The sequence below is a fragment of the Anabrus simplex genome, chromosome 5 (genome assembly GCF_040414725.1).
Source record: "Anabrus simplex isolate iqAnaSimp1 chromosome 5, ASM4041472v1, whole genome shotgun sequence".
Taxonomy (NCBI): domain Eukaryota; kingdom Metazoa; phylum Arthropoda; class Insecta; order Orthoptera; family Tettigoniidae; genus Anabrus; species Anabrus simplex.
In genome coordinates this window covers 427,721,937-427,748,418 of record NC_090269.1, presented here as the reverse complement: position 1 = coordinate 427,748,418, position 26,482 = coordinate 427,721,937, and the positions used below count along the sequence as shown (strand labels likewise).

The 26,482-nt window shown below is 38.7% G+C and overlaps 2 protein-coding genes across 4 annotated transcripts in view; one reads left to right on the top strand and one right to left on the bottom strand.

The window, feature by feature from the left end:
• pio (piopio) overlaps positions 1 to 7,417 on the top strand; it is a 395,672-nt gene extending 388,255 nt beyond the window's left edge. For both annotated transcript variants that reach the window (XM_067147814.2, XM_067147813.2), the window contains exon 9: positions 2,524 to 7,417. In XM_067147814.2, coding sequence (XP_067003915.1) covers positions 2,524 to 2,730 — 207 coding nt within the window. In that variant the 3' untranslated portion in view covers positions 2,731 to 7,417. The remainder of the gene's footprint in view (positions 1 to 2,523) is intronic.
• Positions 7,418 to 22,000: 14,583 nt separating this feature from the next.
• Positions 22,001 to 26,482, bottom strand: part of LOC136874199 (metaxin-2) — a 104,194-nt gene continuing 99,712 nt past the window's right edge. Inside the window, exons 7-8 of one of the 2 annotated variants that reach the window (XM_067147816.2) lie at positions 22,488 to 22,658; positions 22,001 to 22,346 (exon numbers count right to left, since the gene is read on the bottom strand). In XM_067147816.2, coding sequence (XP_067003917.1) covers positions 22,505 to 22,658 — 154 coding nt within the window. In that variant the 3' untranslated portion in view covers positions 22,001 to 22,346; positions 22,488 to 22,504. Of the gene's footprint in view, positions 22,659 to 26,482 lie in introns of both variants that reach the window. The other variant, XM_067147815.2, reaches the window with a different exon arrangement.

Sequence of the window (26,482 nt, the reverse complement as noted above, 5' to 3'; positions counted from 1 at the left end):
TTTGAGCATCTACATATACCACTGGACTGAGCCAAGTTGGGCTCAAAGGCCAGTGTTCTACCTGTCTGAGCTACTCAGCCTCTTCCCACACTGACCTATCTATTATGTGTTATGACTTGATTTGCACTTATTTGCCCCTTTTCATTACTTATCTTTATATTTATTGAGAAGTACACTTGTTATTAAAAAGAAAGCCTTGATTAAAGAAATTTGATATCAAATGCGTACCTGCAAACTTTCCCGATTTAGGCGGGAGACTTCCAATTTTCAACAGTTTTTCCCGCCTCCAGATCATTCTATTATTTCTCCCGATTTTAGCTTATTTTTTCGTGAGCTTCAAACATTTGTTTTCATATTCCACCATTTCAGCTTTGTATGCCAGTGGCCGGAAGTCCTTCGCTCATAGGCCGCTTTCAAATGAAATATCGACGATTATTAATACGAGAAATGTGTATATGTATATAACCTATATATTGCGTCTAGTCAATTCTAGATACTGGTCGCTAGATGTGGAGTCTCTTTTAGTAATTTTGTGACAGAATTTCAAAGATAACAACTATTGATTTTTCTAGAGATCTCAGGAGCCATTTGGAGATAATTCTGGCAAATTTTAGTTTATTGCTTGATAAAAATGGCATTGTGCATAGCGTAATTACGTGGGCACGTGATACAATATATTAATCTATGCATTTGCTAAGTAATGGCATCTAAGTGCATGTGTGAATCACACGTGTGGAGCATGAGTTCATACTATTTTCAGAAGGCTTGTCAGAGACCGATCATCTCACTCACATACTTCTTGTGAGGGAATAGTGATGTCTAATTTTTAGTCTTTTAGCCTCGTATAGCTACAGTCGGGTTTTGCTACAAGGAGAATTACACTGACTGACAGAGCAAATGCAACACCAAGGAGGAGTGGTTCGAAAGGGATGAAAGTTGGGGAAAAAACAGAGTCGGCATGGAAGAATAATTGATGTTTATTTCAAACCGATATGCAGGTTACACAATGCACACGGCATCGACTCAGTAGGATATAGGACCACCGCGAGCGGCGATGCACGCAGAAACACGTCGAGGTACAGAGTCAATAAGAGTGCGGATGGTGTCCTGAGGGATGGTTCTCCATTCTCTGTCAACCATTTGCCACAGTTGGTCGTCCGTACGAGGCTGGGGCAGAGTTTGCAAACGGCGTCCAATGAGATCCCACACGTGTTCGATTGGTGAGAGATCCGGAGAGTACGCTGGCCACGGAAGCATCTGTACACCTCGTAGAGCCTGTTGGGAGATGCGAGCAGTGTGTGGGCGGGCATTATTCTGCTGAAACAGAGCATTGGGCAGCCCCTGAAGGTACGGGAGTGCCACCGGCCGCAGCACATGCTGCACGTAGCGGTGGGCATTTAACGTGCCTTGAATACGCACTAGAGGTGACGTGGAATCATACGCAATAGCGCCCCAAACCATGATGCTGCGTTGTCTAGCGGTAGGGCGCTCCACAGTTACTGTCGGATTTGACCTTTCTCCACGCCGACGCCACACTCGTCTGCGGTGACTATCACTGACAGAACAGAAGCGTGACTCATCGGAGAACACGACGTTCCGCCATTCCCTCATCCAAGTCGCTCTAGCCCGGCACCATGCCAGGCGTGCACGTCTATGCTGTGGAGTCAATGGTAGTCTTCTGAGCGGACGCCGGGAGTGCAGGCCTCCTTCAACCAATCGACGGGAAATTGTTCTGGTCGATATTGGAACAGCCAGGGTGTCTTGCACATGCTGAAGAATGGCAGTTGACATGGCGTGCGGGGCTGCCACCGCTTGGCGGCGGATGCGCCGATCCTCGCGTGCTGACGTCACTCGGGCTGCGCCTGGACCCCTCGCACGTGCCACATGTCCCTGCGCCAACCATCTTCGCCACAGGCGCTGCACCGTGGACACATCCCTATGGGTATCGGCTGCGATTTGACGAAGCGACCAACCTGCCCTTCTCAGCCCGATCACCATAACCCTCGTAAAGTCGTCTGTCTGCTGGAAATGCCTCCGTTGACGGCGGCCTGGCATTCTTAGCTATACACGTGTCCTGTGGCACACGACAACACGTTCTACAATGACTGTCGGCTGAGAAATCACGGTACGAAGTGGGCCATTCGCCAACGCCGTGTCCCATTTATCGTTTGCTACGTGCGCAGCACAGCGGCGCATTTCACATCATGAGCATACCTCAGTGACGTCAGTCTACCCTGCAATTGGCATAAAGTTCTGACCACTCCTTCTTGGTGTTGCATTTGCTCTGTCAGTCAGTCAGTGTATATGTACCATAGTAGTCATGTATTGCACAAGACATATAGAATAAGCAGTTTTGACCAATAATTGTATCTCCTTATTTTTCCTGATTTTCATATCAGAATCTCCTGATTTTTGGTTTTGTAAAGTTGGCCAGTATGCAAATGTTAAATTAACCTGGAGGATGAACTTAGATGTACACATAAATATGATGTCCTCATAAAAATAATTATTTTGATATTTCAGACTCCTGAAGATCCCAACAGCTTCTGTATTTCCCAGCGCTACTTTGCCATTGGAATTGCCATAGCAGGCCTGATCCTTATGTTGGCGGTCATCGTCACTATTCTGATCCTGTTGGCACTGCGTCGACGCAGGAAGGATGCTTCTGCTACAGGCAGCTCCATCTACAGTGGCCCTTACACCAACACGGCGTACAGTCATAGCAGTTAGATGAAACTGCTCTGGATATTAATCTTACATAGACTACCAACGATGGTTCGTCTCCGTGGAGCTGCAACAGTCGCTTCATCTCCCACGTGTTCTCCTAATATAATGCTACAGTTCTTTCTTTTTGTTTCTTGCCTTCTAGGCTTTACCTGGTTGAGTGCGAGTACTAGAAAGATCACCTCAATTAAATAATTTTCTGTTTGGGTAAAGCACAGCAGAACCATAACCTTCACATTACACATTGATCACAGAAAAATGTCTTTTAGTTACTATTGGAAATGATGCAGTAAATGTTTAAGTGCCAAAATAGTTTCAAAATAACAGATATTTCGCTATGGGAGATTGAAGATGCCTGCCACTTATGATATAATCTCTATTGGGTTCCTTTGTTCTTTCCGATGCAGAGAAAAAGGAAGACCACTGCCATAATTTTCCAGCATGGATTCCTTGAGAAGAGATTACATTTTTAAGGAGTCCATTTTGGGGAGACTTCTACTTTAATGGGTTCAGAACTTGACAATAAGTTCTCATTTTGTACGGATAGTGTTAAAACTGTCCACTGTTACTACTGTACTCTGATTTTCTGACTTCATTTTCTCAAGTTGAAGACTACTATAAACTATTCAGAATCCTGAGAACACGATATTTACTAATATCGGTATTTTGAAGTTTCAGAAGATTAACAAAGAAATGATCAAACTGGCAAACAATGTTTCTAATATGGGAGAATTTTTAATTGCCAGTATGACCGAGTGAAATGTGTTGTATGAACTTACTTTTACGACTATCCCTCGTGATACCTCGCTTCCTTACCCTGTGTGTGTCTCACAAAGGTCTAGTGTTACTACCCATAAAGAATGTGGAAAAATTGATATTTTGCAGTCATTTTAATGTAGCGTATTCAAAAACCTCAGAAGTGCCTTTGGTATTGGAGCAAATCAACACGTATGGTTATTCATTTTACTGCCTCAGACTAACAAGAAAGTATTATGAAATGTTTTACTATTTTGAATAAGTCCCAACTTTCTTTTTAAACGGTTTTATGTGTTTTCTTATTCAAGAAAATCTGAAAATCATAAAAGTTATTTGTTGAGAACTCCAAGTATTTTCACATTCACTGAATGAACACAAAGCTGTATTAATTCATAAATTTTAAAAGAAAAAGCTACTGATGTCAATTTGGGGCATGTTAAGGCTATGATATACAGAGGGCCGTGCGATTGCTGGGGACAAGAACGAGATGGAAACGCTTAGTGACCAGAACATTACGAGAAAACAAATAGGTTGACATTACATATTCATGAATAAGAGCTCTCCAATTAATGTTGACGTATTTCTTTTCTTGAGATGTCTTGCGTGGTTCTGTCCTGGCTTTGTCTCCACGTCGCCTTTCCTTCGTATGGGTTGTTTGGTCGCCAAGAGATGTAACTCGGCGTTTTACCAAGCAGTGCAAGTCAAAATATTCAATTTTGAGGGAAAAATCCGGGTTTCATATATTTTATAATTTAATGTTTTAGAATAAAATACACAGTCATTGAAAGTAAATAATAAAAAACAATATGATGGTCTGAATAATTTTCAATGACCTTTATTCTGTTTTTAAGTTTTTTAATTACATAAAAGTAAAATCTGGTTTTGTCATTTGTAGTAAAATTAAGCAGGTATGCCTAATTCTGTTTCTTTAAAAAGTATGTTAGTGATGTTTCCCAACATCGTCTATTAGGATCTTGATGTTTATCACTTCTATCAACGTAGCTTTGACAAGTATTTCATTTAATCTTGGCTAATTCCCTGGCATATCCTTCAGGCTTTCTGACATGTTTACAACTACTTATACAGAAGTTTTCATTGTTTACTAATAAACTATGCTATCAGTCATATAGCGATGACTTGTTAAAATGATATCTTTTTCAGAATTTGCTTTACGTTGGACCGACACAGATAGGTCTTATGGCGACGACAGGAGAGGAAAGTGTTAGGAGTGGGAAGGAAGCGGCCATGGCCTTAATTAAGGTACAGAGCCCCAGCATTTTCCTCGTATGAAAATGGAATGTACTTCACAGGTTGTGGCCTGAAGAATACACCATTTGGCAACCAAGCAGCCCATACACAAGTGTGTTTGGCTGTCAAAGCACAAAGGATTGTGAGAACACTAAATGGGAAGGAAACACTTATGAGTGCTACACTTGACACTTCTGTTGTCATTGTTTGAATAATTATATATTTAACATACTTCTAATTTTATTTACTAAGATGATGTGTGTCAACCAAGCTAAACTATTATTTTGACATAACAAAGATCAAATTATGGTTATAAAATCTTTCTTACTGGTTAATGTATCTTCAAGTTAATTGGACTTGTTAATTTATTTTTTGAATGTATGCTGGCTGATGGACTGCAGTTATATAGCATCATACGGGTGCAAACTACGGTGCTTTAAGATGACGTAATGTTTCACATTTGATAGAATAAAATATACTTACTAGATTTAAAAACTAGCTCTTATTGAGCTTCAAGTTAAGGAATTCAGTGCTAAAATAAGAATTACAACCTATGATTGTTCAGAATTCACTCTTGACAGCTTCTTCCTACAGCCTGAGTTAAATTTCATATCCGTTGCCCAAAACATCAGTAGAAGTTCTTGGGAACCACATGACTGTTGTCTTTCTTTTCTCTGTCATTTCTATAATCAATCCTCGTCTTTTAGTAACTTTTCTCATATTGTTATCACAACGTTAATACTTCATTTATAACTTGATGCTAATACATAGAACTTGGTTAATTCAAATTTTTCTTGTGGTCCCCTGACATCCATATACAACGTTAAAAATTTGTAATTAATTTAAATAGGGTATTGTTTAATTTGAAGTAAAAGTGCCATATTAAAAGTCTCAATTTCAGATAATGATGTTTGAGAATGATGGAACAATGCCTGGGTGGGAAGTACTGTAGAATTGTGTTGGTGCTGGAAATGTAGTTGTTGCAAAGCTAAGCATAGGTTCTAGATGTTGGCCGTCTGAGGGTATATTCCTTGAATAGTCTTCTGGGTAGCGAATTATGAGTTCTCGTAACCGGAAACATCCGCTCATTAGGCCTAAACCCACAGCTCCATGTGGAGTTGATTCACGGCTGTAGGTAGATGAAATGAGTGAGTCATTCCACTGGCAACTGAAGCATGGGGACATTCGGTAAAATATTGGTCATCATTTGCATATGAATTAAGTGACAATGGCTAGGCTTTGCTACCAACCCAAAACTATCAAGTTAATATACACGGCTTTTGTTTATTCTTCTGTTGTTACTATTTCAAAGCAACTCCTTCAGTGGTTTTGATTTCCTGATTCAGGAGAATATGGTGTGTTATATTGTTTAATTAATTTGTGATAAAATTGATTTTTTCTGGACCCTTTAGATTTGAATTAACTTAAGTTCTACTGTATAAGGAAACACCCTGGGCACTAATCGTCTGTCTACCCTGTAATACTTCTCTTATTTATGTCCTGGGTAATACCAGTACATCTCAATTGATGTCAGGTGACAAGGAACTACTGTATGCCATCCCGTCACAGAATCTGAGCATGCTACTCTGCTAGTCTCCTGGCTTAGCACTACCTAGGGTTTTCAACATTTTCCTTTACATCGAGGATCGAATTAACCATTCTGAACTGATCACTTGTACTTTTCTTGGGTATATTTAAAGTGAATCAACATTTTAACAATTTCAAATAAAAACAGTGAGTTATATCTCCTGTAGCTGTACTGAAAAGGCGGTGAGAATGCTCCTAATGCACCAAACTCTCGGTTTCTGAAGTGATATGTATGTGCTACTTCTTGGTAAAGGGGATCTAAACTAAATGGGATTGCAACCGGCAATTAATAAGCTATTATTTTGTCTTTCTTTTTTCTAAAACGAACCACGGATGGATTAGTCGTTTTGAGTGGCACTGGTTCAAAACTCCATTGTCTTGTACAGAAGTATTTAAAAAACTTTAAAAAAAAATCTTTATGTGACTGAATTTTGCAACAGAGATACCAACATGGTATTGGTCAACTGCCTGTGTCTTCCATTTCAAATTAAAGAACGTTTGCAAGTGTTTTATGCAAAATGAAAAGGAATTTAGGAAGTCTTTTACACTTCAGTTAGTTAATTCTAAATTAATTCTTCCTTGTAATATGCTCAAATTTACTTTGTTACTGATTTCTTTCACATAAAGAGGCAAAAAAAAAAGTTTTTAAAAATGGTGATCTGGACCCTTGCCACAGGAAAGTGTTTCTTGTAAATAGTTTTTATTATATCTGAGAATGGGAGTATGCTCCTCTCCAGCTTAGCTGCTGAGCAATTAATATAAGCATATAGAGTGGTACGCAAGACACTTGGAGGTGTCTTGTTTGTGTTCCTGTACATTTGTTTCTTCTTCCAAATTCAGTCTCTTTATATCATGTTAAAAGAATGGAAAAATGTATATCAATATTGATATCAGATCTAATAATGTAGACTGCTATTGTAACATTAAGTCCCCTACAAATTGTTCCCTAATGTGCTACTGCTATGGGACAGAAATGACCTAACATCGAATAATTTGCTGCCAAATGTGATATATATATACATGCACATACAAAATGTACTTCCAAGTTATTCAAAACTAATGTTGTTATAATAATTAATAATAAAATTGGTGCTTACTCTAAGTCTGTGATTTGTTTTCTTTTCTTTTCAATAGCCTATTTCCTTCTCCTTGTTAGATATGTAATATGCAAGCTGTAGCATCATCTACATACAAAGTGCTACTCAGATTTCCCAAGCATTTGAATATTCTACGTGAACTAATAGCAGTACCAAGCTCTGACGCAAGCTGTCTGGGGCTCTTTGTGCAGGTTTCAACTATTAGTTTGCCAACTGGTGCCCTGGTAACCACGTTTCTGAGTTTCAATGTTTTTCTGTACACCATGTTCTAGTGCTTCTGCGAATTTTGCAATAGCTGATGCTAAGGAGCAACGAATCTACAGTACTCGTACATTAAATTTTGCTTCTATTTCAATAAAACTCTGACTGGAACCCATCAAATGCTAAAGGGGGCTTTTGGTGACAAAATTTTAAGCCACGCAAGAACATCTGAGTGGTTTGGCGTTTCAAAAAAGACCAAGAATCTGTCACGGATGACAAACACGCACAACTTTCTGAATGATCACAAAAGTGCATGGCTTTATCTGTGAACACAGAAGATAGACAATTCACAATGTTTGTAATTGTGTTGGAATGTGGTGCAGAACATGTCAACACAATTAGCTCATGAATTGAATACGAGACGAATTGTATCAATGTTTGTTCCTCGTCTCTTGAACAATGACAAGACCAACAGAGTCGAGCTTGTGGAAATGACCACAGACGATCCTAACTTCCTACCCCCAGGAATACCTTAGGTGTATGGTTATGACCTGAAAACAAAGCAGTCTTTTTGGTGGAAGTTGCCTTCCTCTCTGCAGCCGGAAAAGCACGCCGAGTTTGCAGTAGTAAACTTATACTATAAAAGTACATTGCTCTTCAATATGCAATAATATGAAATCTATACCTATGATCAGAAAGTTTTACAAAGACATTTTGGGATGGCTCAAGAAGATGTGTGGTGAAAAACAAAACAAAAAAAAACACACACACACAAAAAAGCAACATGGGCACTGCTTTGCAAACACCCCTCACCCTTCCCAACAACTGATCTGGCCCCCTGAGGTTCTAACTCTTCTCTAAAATCATATAATAGCCTCAAACGGAAATGAGATTTATCAACTGCAATTCTTTCCTACAATGAAACTCCAGTTGAAAGGGTGGAGTTTTACTTCCATTGATGAGATCAAAGTGGAATCACAGATGGTGTTGAACACAATGATGCTGGAAGACTTCTGTGAGAGCTTCCAAAAATGACAAAATCATAGTATTCAAGGCCAAACTTTGAAGGTAATGGTGAAAATTCGGTGTTGACGTAAGTATTCATGTTCTACACGGAAGAAAATGGAAATTGCAACACCCAGAAGGAGTGGTGCTACATTGCTGCAATTGAACGTGCAGGACGAGTGTTCGGTTGTGATTCGATGATTACACTTTCAGGTCCCTCTGGCTACAAGTTTGGACAACAATCAATACAGGATGTACCCTGCAATACATTGATGAATTCGTCGAGGCATGGAATCAATAAGGCCCTGGATCGCTTCCTGAGGAATTGTGGCCCATGCTTGCTGCACTGCACGGGTCAGTTGTTCCAGAGTTGTGGGTGGCTGAGGACGGTTGGCCAATTGTCAACCCATCATGTCCCACACATGCTCAATAGGACTAAGGTCCGGGGATCTGACGGGCCATTCTAAGGTTGTGATGTCTTGGAGAGCTTCTCTGGAGATGCGTGCAGTGTGAACCCGGGCATTGTCCTGCTGAAACATCCCATTAGCAATGTTCGCCATCATAGGGACAACCACTGGATTGAGTACCCTATCAACGTACTGTCGAGCAGTCATAGTGCCCTCAACAAGCATTAATTGTGATTTCACATTAAAGCCAATAGCTCCTCAGACCATAAGGATTGGTGTTGGCCCTGTATGTCTCTCGACAATAAGATCTGGGTGGCCCCTCTCTCCCGTACGTCGGTGCACACGATTCCGGTGAACACTGCGGGCAAGACAGAAGCGGAATTCATCACTAAAGACGACCGTGCCATTCATCGACCCCACGTCGATCTTTCTCGACACCAGGCCAGCCTTACACGTCGCTGTTGTGGGGTCAATGGAACACCTTTTGCAGGGACACGGGCTCGTAATCCAGCTGCACGCAAGCGATTACCAACTGTTTGTTTTGTAACGTGGGGTGCCACAGCTGCTCGAATTTGCGCTGCTGTTGCATGGGGTTCCATCCGGGCCATCCAAATGATGCGGGGATCCTCTCTCACAGTCGTCTGTCGCGCTGGGCCTGTGCCAGGTCTACGAGTGTGGGTACCTTCATTTGACCACTGCTGCCATACACGTTGTACCGTAGATGCCTGTTGGCCAACACGTGCAGCGACAGTCCTTAGCGATAATCCAGCCTCACACAGCCCAATTATCAGAGCCCTCTCAAACGGCGACAGTTGTTGATAGCGTGCTCTTCTCTGTCGTCGAGGCATGTTTGACGGGGAACACTTCACTGCACAGACTGCAAGCCAACTGCGCTACACTAGAGTCCGTATACTGGAGTTGATTTCTCCGCGACCAATCACGTGGGGAGACCTGTAGCAACAATCCAATGGGTCTGAAACTTTGATCATTTACATACCTACATGGCATCGTTCCATATCTTGAAAATCAACACAAATGACCAATGCCTTCATGGTGTTGCAATTTCCATTTTCTTAAGTGTATGAGCAAATTCCCTGAATTCTAGGTAGCACTTCGTCTAACTGGATGGTAAAACAAGGAAGAACAAAAAGGAAGGAAGAGATAAAAATGAAACACACACAAGGTTCTTTTATAAAACTATATTTAGTACATCATCAGCTTAACAACAACAATATTACATAGAAGAAAATTTCAGCTGTAACCAATGTAGTTTTTTAAATAACGCAACTAGATGATTTAAGTATCCATAACAATATATAAAAATATTATCAAAATAGAGCTGTTTACTGTACAAAATAAAATTAGTTCTCTGTGATTCTCAGCTGAAATTTACTTCTAAAAAAATTTCTGTAAATACACAGCTTAAGTTTCCCAGATAAGCAAAGTTTACATGTACTGAACAGTTTGTTTACAATATGATTACAGTTCTCGCACAAGTAAGAGGTGCCCAACTTAGCCAAGATACAGACACATTTTAAAAACAAAACAGCAACATTAAAATGGGTCTTATTCCAAAAAAAAAAAATTGCTATATGACTTTTGCACTGATTTAACATAATTTCTTAGTGATAACACAGTAAACGTTAGGAGGCTCTTCAAGGAATTGCATAGGACTTCATATTAAATAGTGTCACTCCGTTACATTCTTTTCTAAATCTGCTTAGACTTGGATATTCCCTCCATATTTAGTGTACTATAATTTGCTTTTGAAAAAGAACTAAAATTCACTGTAGCCAATACAAAGTGAATCGTACATAGCCATTTTCTCTAACAAAAGTAATGTGTAGTTCTTTGTCATGTATACTATGGATTACTGAGTTCCAACACAACATGCATGTGAATTAATGTCACTGCTGAAGCATTGCACAATCAAAGTGCTGCATATCGGCTCTTTCTGGTTCAGTATTATTCTCACACCCAATGCCACATTCTAAAATAAAATACTTCATTTCTCTTTTTCAAACCTTTCTTTTGGAAGAAATAAGCCATTATAAGCAGAGTATACCAGGTGAATCACCTCTACCTATTTCTTTTGGAGGTATGCAACCTGCTAGGAATGAAATTTCCTTTAGTCATACCTTATGCGACACCTTACAACTATCTTACATTCACAAAACATGATACAGGCTTCCCCACATGATGTAGTGAGAAGTCCACTTTTCTAATTACTTTTATGAAGTGTTATTGTGCTGAACACACTGTAGTCACCCTCTCCCTGTCCCTCCTAGACGCCGCTGACAACTGCATATCTGACTGGTCCAAGTGGCCATTTTCATTTGAGAGAAAAGTAGGGGGCATTATTGCAGAAGGTGTGATAGATTTCAACCAATTACAGACCACATCGTATAGTCCCATCATACTGAAACTAGTACAAAAAGGTTTTTCAAATTAAGGTGTTAACTATGGCAGGTAAATGGTATACAGCAGATGTAATTACTACTGTTAGAGCATTTAATAAAGGCTGTGAGACTTTTTATGTCCATTTTGTGCAACTGGTTCACTTCATTATTTTAACAGATCAAAAACTTCAAGTCTCGGATATAACCGTGCAGAGTACTACAAAATCAATGCACAAGTTAGCATAAGAGTGGAAATTCTAAGTGGGTAGCAAATAAAACTGTAAGAAAATCTGCAGTACACCATATGAAAATAATCCAAAATCAATTGATGAACTTAAACTGAACAGCAAAAACTATGTACGGTCGACTAAGCAAGAAACATTAGTGGAAGTCATCGACAATATGTGCAGAAGGATTGAACTATGCCTCCAACAAAGAGGAAAATACTTCCAGCAACTGTCGTGACAGCGGTGAGCACAGAAATTACATTTTGTTACAAAAGTGAGTGTGCGCTACCAACATAACTGCTCACTCTCTACCTTCCCTACCACAGTGTACTTTCCAGAGTACAAGAAGTGATTCTGTAAAATACTTGGTAATGTACAAAGAGAACGTACTCAAGTACTACAGTATTGTGGTCATGTGCACTATTACAGTGGCATCAAGTCTCGTACAGCAATACTAGGTACTGTGTTGTTGTGCACACAAAATACCCAATATCAATGTATTCTCCTTCATGAAAAAATGATGAGTACTTCCTATCAATTTTCCAGAATGTGTAATGCAATATATTTGTAGTTAATACATTTTAATCAAAATTACAAAATTATATTTTCATATGAATTTTAGGCCTTTCCTTTTTTTGTTTATATTTGTTACCAAACTATGGGAATACAATATTACTTCATTAAGAATGTTTCTAAAATAGAGCACTTTTAAAACTGTGTGGATAATGGTTCAAAATTCTTACATGCCAACATTCTCAGATACTACAGTATAGTCGTGATGCTTCTGTTCAGAAGAGAGAAAGCCCAAATAGCTTAAATACAGGAGGAAGGTGTGATAAAAGAGGACGGTTGTGATTAAGTAACACAAAATCAATTTACTGTTCTTGTTAAGTGTTTAAACAGCGTACTTTAAGATAGGGGTTATGCATATTTCCCTATATTTTGTGTAAATGACTTAAGCATAAGATTCTATCCAACGACCAAAAACATTTTCTCTCGTACAAAGTGAATGAGCGAGTTCTTAGGCCTACAATTAATCATGAATATGTTTCTCCATAATGGTATTTAATTCTTTCGAGTTAGGTAGTCATGAAAATGAAAACAGGAAAGTTAGTACCATCAGATTATGTTCCTCCTCCATTAAGAAAGCCGGCTCCCAAAGATGTATGCAGGCCTCAGAACTGCTGGAAATATGAGTGTGTCGAAACTACATCAACATTTTCTCGATAAGCGGAAGAAAGGCTTCTTTCGAAATTTTTTAACTGTTGTTTTTTGTACAAGTCAGTTAATTATATCGTTGATGTCTCTGGAAATCGGGGTTTTACAAATTGAGATATATGTTTACCTGCATTTTTTCTGTACATTTTCGGAAATTTCAAACTCATAGGACATGGAATAAAGCATTTCTCCGGGGTTGGAGGATGGATGCACACGAGCTCAGTTGGCAATTCCTGTATGCAATAAGAATTTAGATTTGTCTATTACACTTACTGCAATCGACTGGGCGTCACAGAGCAGAACCTCCAACATAATTCAGGTCGAGCCGCCACTGATTGTGACATACAACTACGAAGGTCTTATTCTTACGCAAGCTATGCCTGAGGGACAAACCGTTAACAGTGACATCTGCGTCCGACCATGCGGCATTTATTGTACGACGATCGCCCTATCCTGTTGTGTTGTCATGTCGCAAACAACGCCATGCTCTTATTGCAACAGTGGCATTGGGAGGTCTTGGATCACCCTCCGTACTCACCAGACATGAGTCCTTGTGACTTCGACCTGTTTCCGAAGTTGAAGGAACTGCTCCGAGGCAATGACGTGGCACCTGTACTCCGCGCAGTAGGGCGGTCCATCGCTGCCTTGCCAACGGTCCCCAACAACTTTGCCGGTGACTACACTGAAGGAATGCATTGGAATTGTCCTTTTTAGTTCTATTGCGTTCTATAAATATTGCCACTACTTTAATTTGTTACAGATAACAAGAACAAGGAAATTTATTTGAAGGATAATTATTAACTCATTTTGGTGGAAATGAAATGCAGGCAAATAGAATTTGTACACAGGAATACTGTGTTCCTAATGAAGAATGGCCGTGGACTTTTGTAGACCACCAGTGAGTACTGTTAACATCTCAAGAATATTGTTAAAGCCAAAGCTGGGAGTATTAGGCCTATATTTACTTGTTGTTGCCCACCTGCCAACGTTCCTCTCTGATACCTGGCTGGCAGCACCCCACAGTCATGGGTTCAAGGAATAACATTAGTAATGACAGAAAATAAATCGCTCAGCTTTTCGAGGCAGATTATCCATAAATGTGGACAATGGAACTGATAATACATCAAGTGAGAGTTCATCACAAAATAACAGCAATGACTATTGTCGAAAGGTCGAACCAAGTACCACAAGTTAACCGTAAGGGATGTATTTCATGTTTTACATTGAAAACCTACACTCAAAAATATTAATAACCGTATTTTAACACCATATTTTAAATTTATTGATTTAATTATGCAGGAAAAGACAAGAGAGAGATAGAATAGGAAATGAGGAAATAAGGAGAAGCGTGGGAGTGTGTAAACTTCAAGAAGAGATTGATATAGCAAAGATAAAACGGTTTGGACACATGATGAGAATGCCAGGAGAGAGAATACCAAAGAGAACATTCATGGATATAGATACTGCAAAGAGGCCTAAGAGATGGCCTAGAATGAGATGGAGGAGTTCTCTTGTGGACTATATTGCAAATAGAGGAGTCAACAGCAATAAAGTACTAGAACAGGAGTGGTGGAAAGATCGAGTAAGGTGGAGGGCGTTGGTACACTACCGTACCCAGAGAGAATCCAGAAAAGAGAAGAAGAAGAAGAAGAAGAAGAAGAAAGAGGAGGAGGAGGAGAAGAAGTGAAAGAGTTAGTGTTCAGTTAACTGACTCTTTCATAAAAATTTGTTTTTCTCTCCAAGTGTAGCATCTTTCCTTCAACTACAACAATGCTGCTGCCATGTCTGGTGATCTCAAGAACAACCAAAATGGAATGATATTAGCAATGGAACATTCAGCCTTGTGAGAAAAGAAGGAATACTGGATTCGAATCATTCTACAATGGATGACAGCGAAGGTATTACCGTCATTCTGAAAGCATTGACATTAAAGGACGTAGCATATTCGGTGGCTGAGACATGGGCAATGGCAGAAACTTGAACCTGAACTTGGAAAAACCCTACTACCCCAAACTAGGATCCTAATAATGAAGTTAATGAACTTGTGACTCTAACAAACAGTCTTCTTTTTATCAAGCCAGTGAACCAAGATGGCATCATGGGTGGGTTGGACAGAAACTAACAGACAATGTCACTTGTGAAGGCTTTCATTTGGAATACCATGCTGATAGGAATAACAAAGGTGTTAAATGAATTCCTCACACAGATGGCAGATGCTATTTTGATAAAACCATGTTGAATTAATTAAATATTTGCATTACATCAACAGCAACAATTGTAATTTCTAACCTGAAACCACGATTTGCTACATTTTCTGTCTTATCCGAGGTATGCTCAGTCCCAATTACCTCGGAAAAGTGGGTTTATATTGTACAAATAAAAAGGGGGAATGAGACAAGGCTGTACACTGTAGCCTTTATTTCCAATACTCCAAGCACATCTTCCGAACAACACTGAAGATGGCGTCCACTTCAATGGGAGGGCCGATCAAAAAAATCTGGTTCACGAACGACACCATGTTGACTGATACTGTCATCAGCCATGATGTATTGCATACGATTCTGAGCCCTATTATGATTGCTCAGGCTGAGGCTGAATGTAAACAAGACCCAGCACATGATTGTGGCTAAGGAGCTGGTAGCAAGCAAAAGAAGTCTGCAGGGATTGAGACCACTAACTGTAAGTTAGACGGTGAGAGCCATATTCCTCAAATTCCAGAAAGTTATCAAAGACCATGACTTCACCTCACTGGCACATCTTCTTGCTGCAATGTCTTCCAAGTCCTTCTATAAAGAGTAGAGTCACGGACTATAAGAGGAGCTGTGTTGATAAACTTTGAGGCATTCAAAAAGAGGTGTATTAAGAGATGCTCCGGATCAACTTGGTAAATAGAATCCAGTAGGAAGATATTTTGACTGAGGAGAGAAAGGAACAGGAAATCATCAACACCATCAAGACTCGGAAGCTTGTCTACTTTGTTCATGCGATGCTTTACTCCACCTCATCCTGCCTGGGACATAAGATCTACGCAGAAAAAGGATCACCTAAGTCACTGGTTTTACTTTTAAAAAGCTCTCTTCACAACAGTAAAAATGTACATTCGTGTCCTCGCCCTGAAGAGATGCAGGCTGTTTTCGGGCACACTCCCACTGGAGATACCATTTTAACGAGACATCAGCCCTCCTGCCAGGTACGAGGTAAGTGGTGCTACATCACAGTAATGACTCTATACTGAAAGACCTTGGAATTTCAGCCGACTGTCCACTAGAATCCAGGAACAGGCACTGAGATTCTTCGGACATGTGATCAGAGCCAACTCTTTAGGAAAGCTCGAAGAAAGGCTTAAACATAAGCGGTTGCCTTCCAATGCAGTGCATTATGCAGATGGTAAATCATACTGGATTCAAGATTTCAAGCAATAATCCACATGGCCAACCAAAGAGGCACTTGGAGAAGAAGTCACCACATCCTTTTGAGGACAAAAGAGAATAACGAGAAGAGGACTTCATGACAGTGACTGATCACATACGGAAAGCCATAGGACCTACAATTTGATATAGAATTCAAAACACCATATGAGCTTTAGGTTCACTAACACAGGTGAGAAAATATGACAAAGAATATCAAAATCAAATTACAGTATGTAACAAAGGCAAATGTTAGATGAGAAGTACTAGGTTTCATAAGTTGAAACCAACATCTATCAATAGAACCCATTACAGATACTATGCGTAAGAGGAGACTGGGATTCTTTGGACATATCATGAGGACGCAGGATTCAAGACTTCTGAAACAACTAGTACAACACAATCTCGTCTCAAAAAATACCACAACAGGATGTAAATGGATCAGAGAAGTAAGAGAGGATCTGAAGGAAATAGGCCTTACAACAGAAGACACCACAAATAAGATAAAATTGAATACAAAACTCAAGAATACAAACCTCCGCTTTACCCTTACACAAAACAAACCAACAACACGCACATTTTCAACTGAGGAAAGGGCACGAAGATCAGAGCGTCTGAAGAAGTACTGGGAGGACTGCAAAGCCCGAACAATCCCTTCAAACAGACCTGAACGACGGACTGACTAAAGTGATCCTATGTGGTCATAAAAGAAGAAGAAGAAGAAGAGGAATTTTTCCCCACAATTGGTGACTTTCAGTTTCAGTTTCTTGGTAACAAAATTTTGTTTCAACCATAAAGTTACAGACTGCTTTCCCTACAATAATTAAAACATCTTGAGTTACAAGGGAACTGTAAGATACTTCAGGTAAAAACAGTTTTAGGATTGTTATGGACCTAGTAATTGCTGCCAGCGGAAAGAAAGAGAAAATTTTGTGTTTCTTTCACAAGATATCAACCCATCCTGATTCTGGGCCTAGCAAACATCAAGTACAGTGCTGGCCTCTACAGCACTGTTTCCAGTAATTCCCAAACTTTTCCAGCTAGTACCCCACCCCCCATCCAATATGGTTATCATCAATATTTCTTTCCCAGAAAAAGAACGATGCAGAGAAAACAGTAACTAATTTGCCTGAAAGATAAAACTGGAAGAGACATGCCCAATGTAGTCACAGCATATTTGGCTGGAGAACGATTAATTTCAACTCGCAGAAACAACTTTTTCCACACTTAACAGCCATTTTGTTTTTTTGTTAACCTGTCCTTTTGTATATTCATTTCTCTATTTATCAGGTAGCATGTTCCTTTTGAGTAAGTTGTCTGTGCCCCCTCTCCCCCCCTCCTGCTGGGAACTGCTGTTTATATAATAAGGTGTCGGAGCCCTGATGACATCATGTGCCCTCCCACAAGGCAGGGAAGAACTCAGGAAGAAATGTAAATACTTAGTAGACTTCTTACTGCAGGTCAAATGTGGGTATTTCACTTGCCTTGATAATGAACACTGCAATATATTCCACAAGCTGGTTAACTTGGACGTTAACTACCATATGGCCTAACCTGGATGGAGTGTGTACATTCATGATATTTGATTTATGCTCTGAAAGTCTGAAATACTACGGGCATATACCAAGGAAATTGTGACTGTTCTATAAAGATATATTAAATTTCACTAGTGATGAAAATAATGCTACCCTCATTTGTCATCAGATGGTTCATTACGACCTATTATCTACGGACTAGTAGTTGATGTCATATTTACATGAAAGTCTGAAGCTTCCTTGGCAGTGAGAAAGGAGGATATATACAGGATGTGCAACATAAAGCAGAATCAGTCCCACAGCCCGGCAGCGCAGCCTGCATGGAATGTGCGTGCACGACAGGCAGTCTGCAAAGCTATTTCTAACAAACAAACAAACAACACAAAAAGAAAAGTACTCACAAATATCACGCCAGGAGATGCTGAAACTGCCTCCCTTTGTTGTTCAAGCATTTCTGGCACCTACTTAGCGAAGTGTTAATTACCCTTCAGTAATTTTGTACCCGTTCGAACAGAACCATACGAAATTTCCATTTCCTGAGCAAGTCGTCGAAGTGATTTTGTAGGAGACCTTTCCAGAGTGTTACCAATGTTATCTACAGTTCCTTGTGTGAGTACTATATGTGATTAATTATGTTTCTTATCAAAAAAGAGTTCCCGTCTTACGTAATATATTTACTAACTGAAAAGGTGTATTCCAAAATGCACTAAGTCAATTTTCTGTTATTTTACATTTTGCGTTTGTTGTTGTTTAGAAGAGAGAGAATATTTGCCAAACAGTTCTTAGTCATGTAGATAATCAGGTGGAAAAATGCTCATTTTTTCCAAACTGTGCTAAGGCAGTTGATGTAATATATTCCACGATGTTCTTAGTCACAGTCTGCTGCAATTGCACATGAGCAGTAGAACACGTACTAGTAATATTTTACAACATTTCTTGTGAACTGTGGAACAATGTGTGATTTAGATTTAGAGTGTTTAGTTAATGCACAGGAAAATGAGAAGAGTAGGAAGAGAAAACTGAATCCAGAAAAATGGAACAAAAACAAGCGCAAGTGTGCTCGGAATAGTAGTAGTACCTGTGGTGTTCCTAGCAAAGACTGCAAACATTATACAACGAAGCAATGCATGGCAGGGGATTTGAAGAAAGAAGACATTGTTGATTTTCACAGTAAGTTGTATGTTTTAAAAACAAAATCTGAGCAAGACAATTTTCTTGTCACATACATCAGGCTCTTTCTGGAGATTCTGCTGCAAATCCTGCTCAGAAATCGAAGAGAAGAACAAGATAAGTGAGGATGTGGAAAAACTATTAACATTTGTGCAGCTCAATCCAAAGGACAAAGCCTAAAGCTCAGGGCCACTGCCCATCACTAGCTAAGGACAATGACGATGTTCACTGGGACGAAGAACCTTTTCTGTAATATAACCCTGATGTCAATCTGTAAGATTACTTTAGTTATGTTCCAATGAAGGTAGCACTCAGAAATGTTTTTTTTAAAATAATCTATGTACTTAATCACTCGTACTTTTTTTAAAAATGCACTAAGACAGAATGACTTAGTACATTTTGGAAAAACCCAGCATTAAAATCCAGTACTTTTTCAGGAATGGACATTTGTATTATAAAAATAATAATCATTCTACATTTAAGAGGCAATTAAGAAAGGCTGTTGTACAAACATTGTGAATAATACATAAATATATAGAAAATGTTTCTCCTGAAAAATACTATTTTTTCACTTAGTGCATTTTGGAATCCACCTCTTCAATTATCAATCGAAGTCTGGCCTGGAACTTGAACATCAGGAAATTTCTCTTGAAATATTCTCCTTACAGCCCTTGCACTTTATGTACGGACGTATGAATCGTAAATGAATACCCTTTGGGAAACAGAATACCGATACCCGACTTGAGCCACCTGAATTTACACACTGTACTAATGTCACCAATGAAACACGTGCCACGTTTGAAAACATTCAACAAAGACTGAAACCTGGCGCAGTAGCATGGCCTACAGTACACTGCATTTCGTCACCGGCCTACTGAATCGCTCAGGAATGGAATGGTTCCGCTTTATTCTGCTCAACCAGTATGTGTATATATATTAGTTCAGTACTAACAGAAAATTATGAGATCATCAGATTCATTATTTGTATGCATAAAAATAATCTGAACACACATTTGCCCTGTTTACAACTATTTACTTTGAAGGGTGTCTTAGTATTTTCAGTCTTTTTCTATGGCTGTAAATCATGGACATTGATGGCCAGGGACAAAAAGCACATCAATACATTTGAAATGTGGTGTTGGCAGAGGGAGCTACGAATACCTTGGCAGAGAAAAGATCTAACTCCTCCATAATCGAAGAGGTTGGTATCCCGAATCGACTTTCCACTCTTGTTAGACAGAGAACCCTCCAGTTCTTTGGAAATGTCGTAAGGAGAGAAAATAGCCTTGAAAAACTAGTTGCTCAAGGAAAAGTAAATGGTGTCAGGCCGCGTGGGAGAGCTTCCAGAAGATGGATAGATCAGATCACAGACGCAACTCTTCGGGTGACAATCCGGACTGTAAACAATGGCGACTGCTGGTGGACACCGTCAAATAGTAACATGAAGTATGAGATCACGATACTCAGACTGAGATGAAGACTTTCAAGGGAAGTATCACAGAACTATCAGAAGTTTGGAGCTGACTGGGTTGCTCTGTGGCACACAGGGATCCTGAATTTTACAAAAATGCTAGTACACAATGTTACAATTTGGAAAAAAAAAAAAAAATCATATGCACAAATAAATAACTGGTTATATTTATACTTTATGGAAGGAAAAACCAACAGATTCCTAAGTGATTATCACGGAGATTGGGCTAGATTGACAATATGAAATATAAAGCTGGTGGTGCAGAATGTTTTACGCGGCCTTTATTTCTCCGTTATTGTATCCCTCTTTTGGATTCAAATGACATCTGTCTAAAGTTTTAAGAAATTCACTGCCGATTGTAATCCATCATTTATATGGACTTTCCAAAGGAAAAAATAAAATATCCCTCATTGGAAAAAGCTGCACAGAATGACGTGCAACTTATCTTTCTTCAGGACGCACACCTTTACAATAAGAGACACAGTTCACACAAACTCCACTTGTGCTGGCTTGGTGTATGACTCGGTTTGATGATCCATCAGACTAACAAGATTGACAGAAGGTTTAATGAAACTAGGTGATATACACTGTTTAAACAAAAACCTGACTTTACAGGAGAGTGAATAAACTGTCCTACCCAATATGATGTTTAAAATGGAAAAATTAATGTGCAAATTACAAATTACATTCGGTGATACTGCAGCGAACATTATGCTAGGAAACCATCCACTAGAAAGTGTGGAAAACTTTACTTACCTCGGCAGCGTAATATCTTGAGATACACTAACCACAAAGGAGGTGGCAAATAGAGTGCAGAAGAGCTCTCACTTTTACCAGCAAGTGTGAACACTCCTCTGGGATCCCAAAGTACCAACAAAATCAAAGCTGGTGATTTTCAAACAGTACTTCATACCAATTTTAACCTATGGTATTGAAACCTGCACCCTCACTAAGAAAGACTCATCAAGATTGCAGGCATCCGAGATGAAGTTCCTTAGGTCCACAATTCAAAAAACCAAACTGGACAAGTTGAGGAGTAATGTGGTTATAAAGGAAGCTGGGATTGTTACATCATTGTTAGATCGGATCAGCATGTCCAGACTGAGGTGGTTTGGGCATGTAATGATGGAGCCAACAAGGACAGCATATGGTAACTTGGAGCAACATGTGGCAGGAAAATGGATGGTAGGAAGACCAATAAACCCACTGGATGGACATTGTAAAGATGGACATTGCAGATCGGGGAAGGACACTGGAGGATGTCATTAACAACAGAGCGTATCTCAATAAGACAGAATGGAAGAGGCTCGCCAATAGTACCCGGGAAACTGGAACTGTAAAATAATGATGATGAATACTGTAATCATAATGATAAGTGAAAATATTAATTTTTTTTTCACTTACAAGGTATCTGTAGATAAAACTTTCTGGTGTCGACACAATTAAATGTAAAAGTTTTAAGTTACATTCAAAATTGTAGATACAAGGTCTCCATTCCAAAGTGACAATATTTCTATTAGTATGAGAGCTTCCTGCTTTTTTTTTTTTTTTTCCTTACTTGCCTCATTATTTACCAACCTTTTCTGCCCTCCTCAAACACAATGTCCTTATGCGATTTTCACACTGATTAACTTAATTTTCTTCCTTATCTACCTTTCTTACTTTAATTTCATGCAAATATAAACTACTACTCTACAATGGCATATAATGAACCTCTGGTGAAAAATGAGGTACCTGATAGTACCTATCGATGTACTTTGAACACGTGTGGTTTAGTAAGTCTTTGTGAAATGTCAGGTTTTCCACCAATTTTCCTCATTTCCCACCATCATGACTTTGTACATTCAGTTCAACAGACCATGGAGGCTTTAACATTCTGATCCCTCCCTTATAGCTGCAAAACAGAACAAGTTTCTGAGCAATTCAGTACATAAGGGTGCAGCAATTACTAGGTACATAATGGTTAGTAATAGTACGTCTGCTACAAGAAACATGTTTGTGCATGAAAATAAACTAAATGCTTCAGTATACTAACTATAACATACTGCTGGACTACAACCTCTCGAAGTACATCCTTTCCACAGTTTTGCAGAGTTCCACGAGATTTGGATAACCTCGTACGATGGACGCAAATTGGTTGTTCGGCAGGGGTGTGGTCAACACGGTGAACAGGTGACCAAACACTAAGGCATCCAGCTCAGTAGGCCTGGGAAAATAAGAGAACTGCAGTTTAAAATAATATCAAGTTTAGAACAGATGCTCCATTACTGGAGCAGCATGAAGACAGGATATTTATACCATTATTTTATTTATTTACTGTATGGAAAGTATACAAAAGAAAAAGAAAATTTACAATATATACAAGGACAAGAATGTTGGTAGCATCCACATATACAAATCAATGTCCAGTTGCTGTAGCCATTCTAAGAAGGCAGGTGTAGCACTAATGACATCTCGGGCTGGTCCATCATACTTCCTCAGAGGGCACTCCTCCATAATGTGCTGCACTGACCGGAAAGGGACTCCGCAGTCACAGGCAGGGGATCTTCGAAGTTCCCACTTATGTAGCATGGCATTGCATCTAGTGTGGCCTGTTCTTAAACAGTAAAGTTTAGACCATTAGTGTCTCTTCAGGTAATAATAATCGTATGGCCTCAGCTACCGTGTGCAGACATTTCAATCTGACGCCGTCTGGCTGTCTGCTCATCAGTTTCAACGTTCCGTTTTACTCTAGGCCCCCACTAGATGGCAGACCGAGTAAACCGAAACTCTCCTGGGCGTCTATGGCTGAGATTTAATGAATTTTGTCGGGTAAACACCAAATGTGTCACCAGAGATCTTTTACATGCCGACATGGAGCGTCGAATGGACCTTTTTCCGCCCTTCAAAAATCTGACTACCTCTGCCGGGTTTGAACCCGCTATCTTGGGATCTGGAGGCCGACACTCTACCACTGATCCAGTGGGAGTCCAGTTGTGGGGACTTGGATGGCTCGGTGTTTCACACGTGCAGAGCTCCAACTTTGACACCATTTTTCCTGGATATTGAAGCCAGTTATGTCATGCCATATTGGGTTCCTTGATTGGTGGGTCAGTAAGGACCTCATGGATTGGGAGATTCTGTGGATGATCAGGATGGCGTATAGTTGCTTCCTTTTATAATCTATTAGCTTCATTTCCGTACTGATTGGTATCACAGTATAAAGATAATTTAAAAGTCACCACCTTATCAATACACAGATTTATTTACTTCAAAATTGGTAAATTAGGTCAAGACCGGTTTCGATCCCTAAGGGATCATCTTCAGTTGACACACACATAAAAAAGATATTTACAAAAATATCTCATGTAAAATATTAATCTTTTAGTTAATTCAATTTAGTCAAAATTTTTTTTGTATTTAGGATCTTAGTTTGAAAACATGTGTGTGAGATTTATAGGCTCACTATGTCTAAATTATTGCGTATATAGGTCCTATACTTCTTTACATACAGTGTCAAAATTATTACATTCAATATAATTTATCTATTTGATGAAAACACTGGCAAATTGCTTACTGAAATGGTAAAGTGTGTACATTTTTTAGTTTAAAAGTACATGTTGTTTTTACTTGTTGTCATATTACAATTTATATTACAAAGTATGTAATTATTCTTGCTATTGTGCACATTGATAATAGTGAGACTATTGTAGGGTCATCAAAAAATATACCGTTGTTTGAGGTATGTCACTGTATATCTGCTTTTTTGAAATGTCAATAGCCTAATTACATTCTTATATATAAGTTATGAAATTTCACTTTTTATAGTTCGGTCAAATGGAAGAAACATGAATAACCTTGTTAATTTAGATTCTTCATGATTAAAAAGAGGCAAAGCAACATAGTATAAATATGTATTCGGTCCTATTTATGTAAACATTTCATACATTCCTAACTGACCAGTTATATCAGATTACAATCTCACAAACGGTAACAACCCATAGTACTGTTCCCTATCTTACGTTTGAAAAGTGTGCACATATAGCACTACATATTAGTACTTTTAAGGTAAAGAATTTATTTTAATAAGCTACCATATACCAATATTTTAGTTATGAAGAGTTCATTTTAACTAGATCATCCCATGCTCGTACCTAACAAGCGGCAAAAGTAAACAATATAAACAAGGGATTGAACCCTTTTCCATCAGACTAACTTTAAACATTTCCAACTGGCCTTCATATTAGACCACAACTTTACAAATGGTAACAAACCATAGAACTAATGTCAATAAATGTAAACCCCATTTTAATATATAAAACAAGTACAGAAGGTACCACATACTTGTATTTTAGTATTAAGGATCTATTTTAATAATGTACTATATACCAGTATTTTAGTCATGAAGAATCTAAATTAACAAGGTTATTCTATGTTTCTTCCATTTGACCGAACTATAAAAAGTGAAATTTCATAACTTACATATAAGAATGTAATTAGGCTATTGACATTTCAAAAAAGCAGATATACAGTGACATACCTCAAACAACGGTATATTTTTTGAAGACCCTACAATAGTCTCACTATTATCAATGTGCACAATAGCAAGATTAATTTTATTCTATACTTTGTAATATGACAACATGTAAAAAACATGTACTTTTAAACTAAAAAGTGTACACACTTTACCATTTCAGTAAGCAATTTGCCAGTGTTTTCATCAAATAGATAAATTATATTGAATGTAATAATTTTGACACTGTATGTAAAGAAGTATAGGACCTATATACGCAATAATTTAGACATAGTGAGCCTATAAATCTCACACATATGTTTTCAAACTAAGATCCTAAATACAGAAATTTTTTTTACTCAATTGAATTAACTAAAAGATTAATATTTTACATGTGATGTTTTTGTAAATATCTTTTTTATATGTGTGTCAACTGAAGATGATCCCTAGGGATCGAAACTGGTCTTGATCTAATTTACCAATTTTGAAGTAAATAAATCTGTGTATTGATAAGGTGGTGACTTTTAAATTATCTTTATAGTTGCTTCCTGTCATCTCAGTTCAGGAGGTGGTATTTTTTTTTTCTTTTTCTAGTTGCTTTACGTCGCACCGACACAGACAGGTCTTATGGCAATGATGGAACAGGAAGGGGCTAGGAGTGTGAAGGACGTGGCCGTGGCCTCAATTAAGGTACAGTTCCAGCATTTGCCTGGTGTGAAAATGGAAAACCATCTTTAGGGCTGTCGACAGTGAGGTTTGAACCCACTATCTCCCGATTACTGGATACAGGCCGTACTTAAGCGACTGCAGCTATTGAGCTCGGTAGAAAAACTATTAGGAGAAAGCGTGAAGGAGTCAAAGTTATAACGATCACAGATTCCTAGTGGATGACTTGAACTACAAGGTTGTACGTAGAGCAAGTAGAAGAAAAGCATCCAGAAGAAAGGAGCGGGAAAAAAGAGAGGTAAATAAAAAGGTATTCCAAAATCTGATAATACAAAAGCTTTATTGGATATAAACTTCATGGTTTTGATCTGTACTGAATCGTGATCACAATAAAAATTAAACTTATGTCGTAATGGTCCCATGTTTAAATTACATTTCTAATCTAGGAACTAGTTTCGGCCTTGGCTAGCCATCATCAGCCTTTGCAAAACTGCACAAACATATCCAATAACTAAACAAATGTACAAACACTCACAAATGACATTAAAAAGTGTTAAAAACATCTGGGATGAACTATGTGCACTTGTAAAATATGATAAAAATTTAAATCAGGCTCTAAAATTCTTACATGTGTTGCATCATGTTAAAATATTCCATTGGTGCTTGTTAAAATATTATGAAATTGCTGAAAAATTCCTATGCTGGACATTGTCAATGGTTGAATCAAGCTTGCACATTCTTAATCTGTAGCCGGTAGATATTTGCAAGTGGTGCGTGACCTACTGTTGTGTGACACAACACAACACAGCCTAATTTTTCCAATCTTGCAGAAAGTGGTCATATTTACAAGGAAAAAAAAAAGTTTGTGGGAA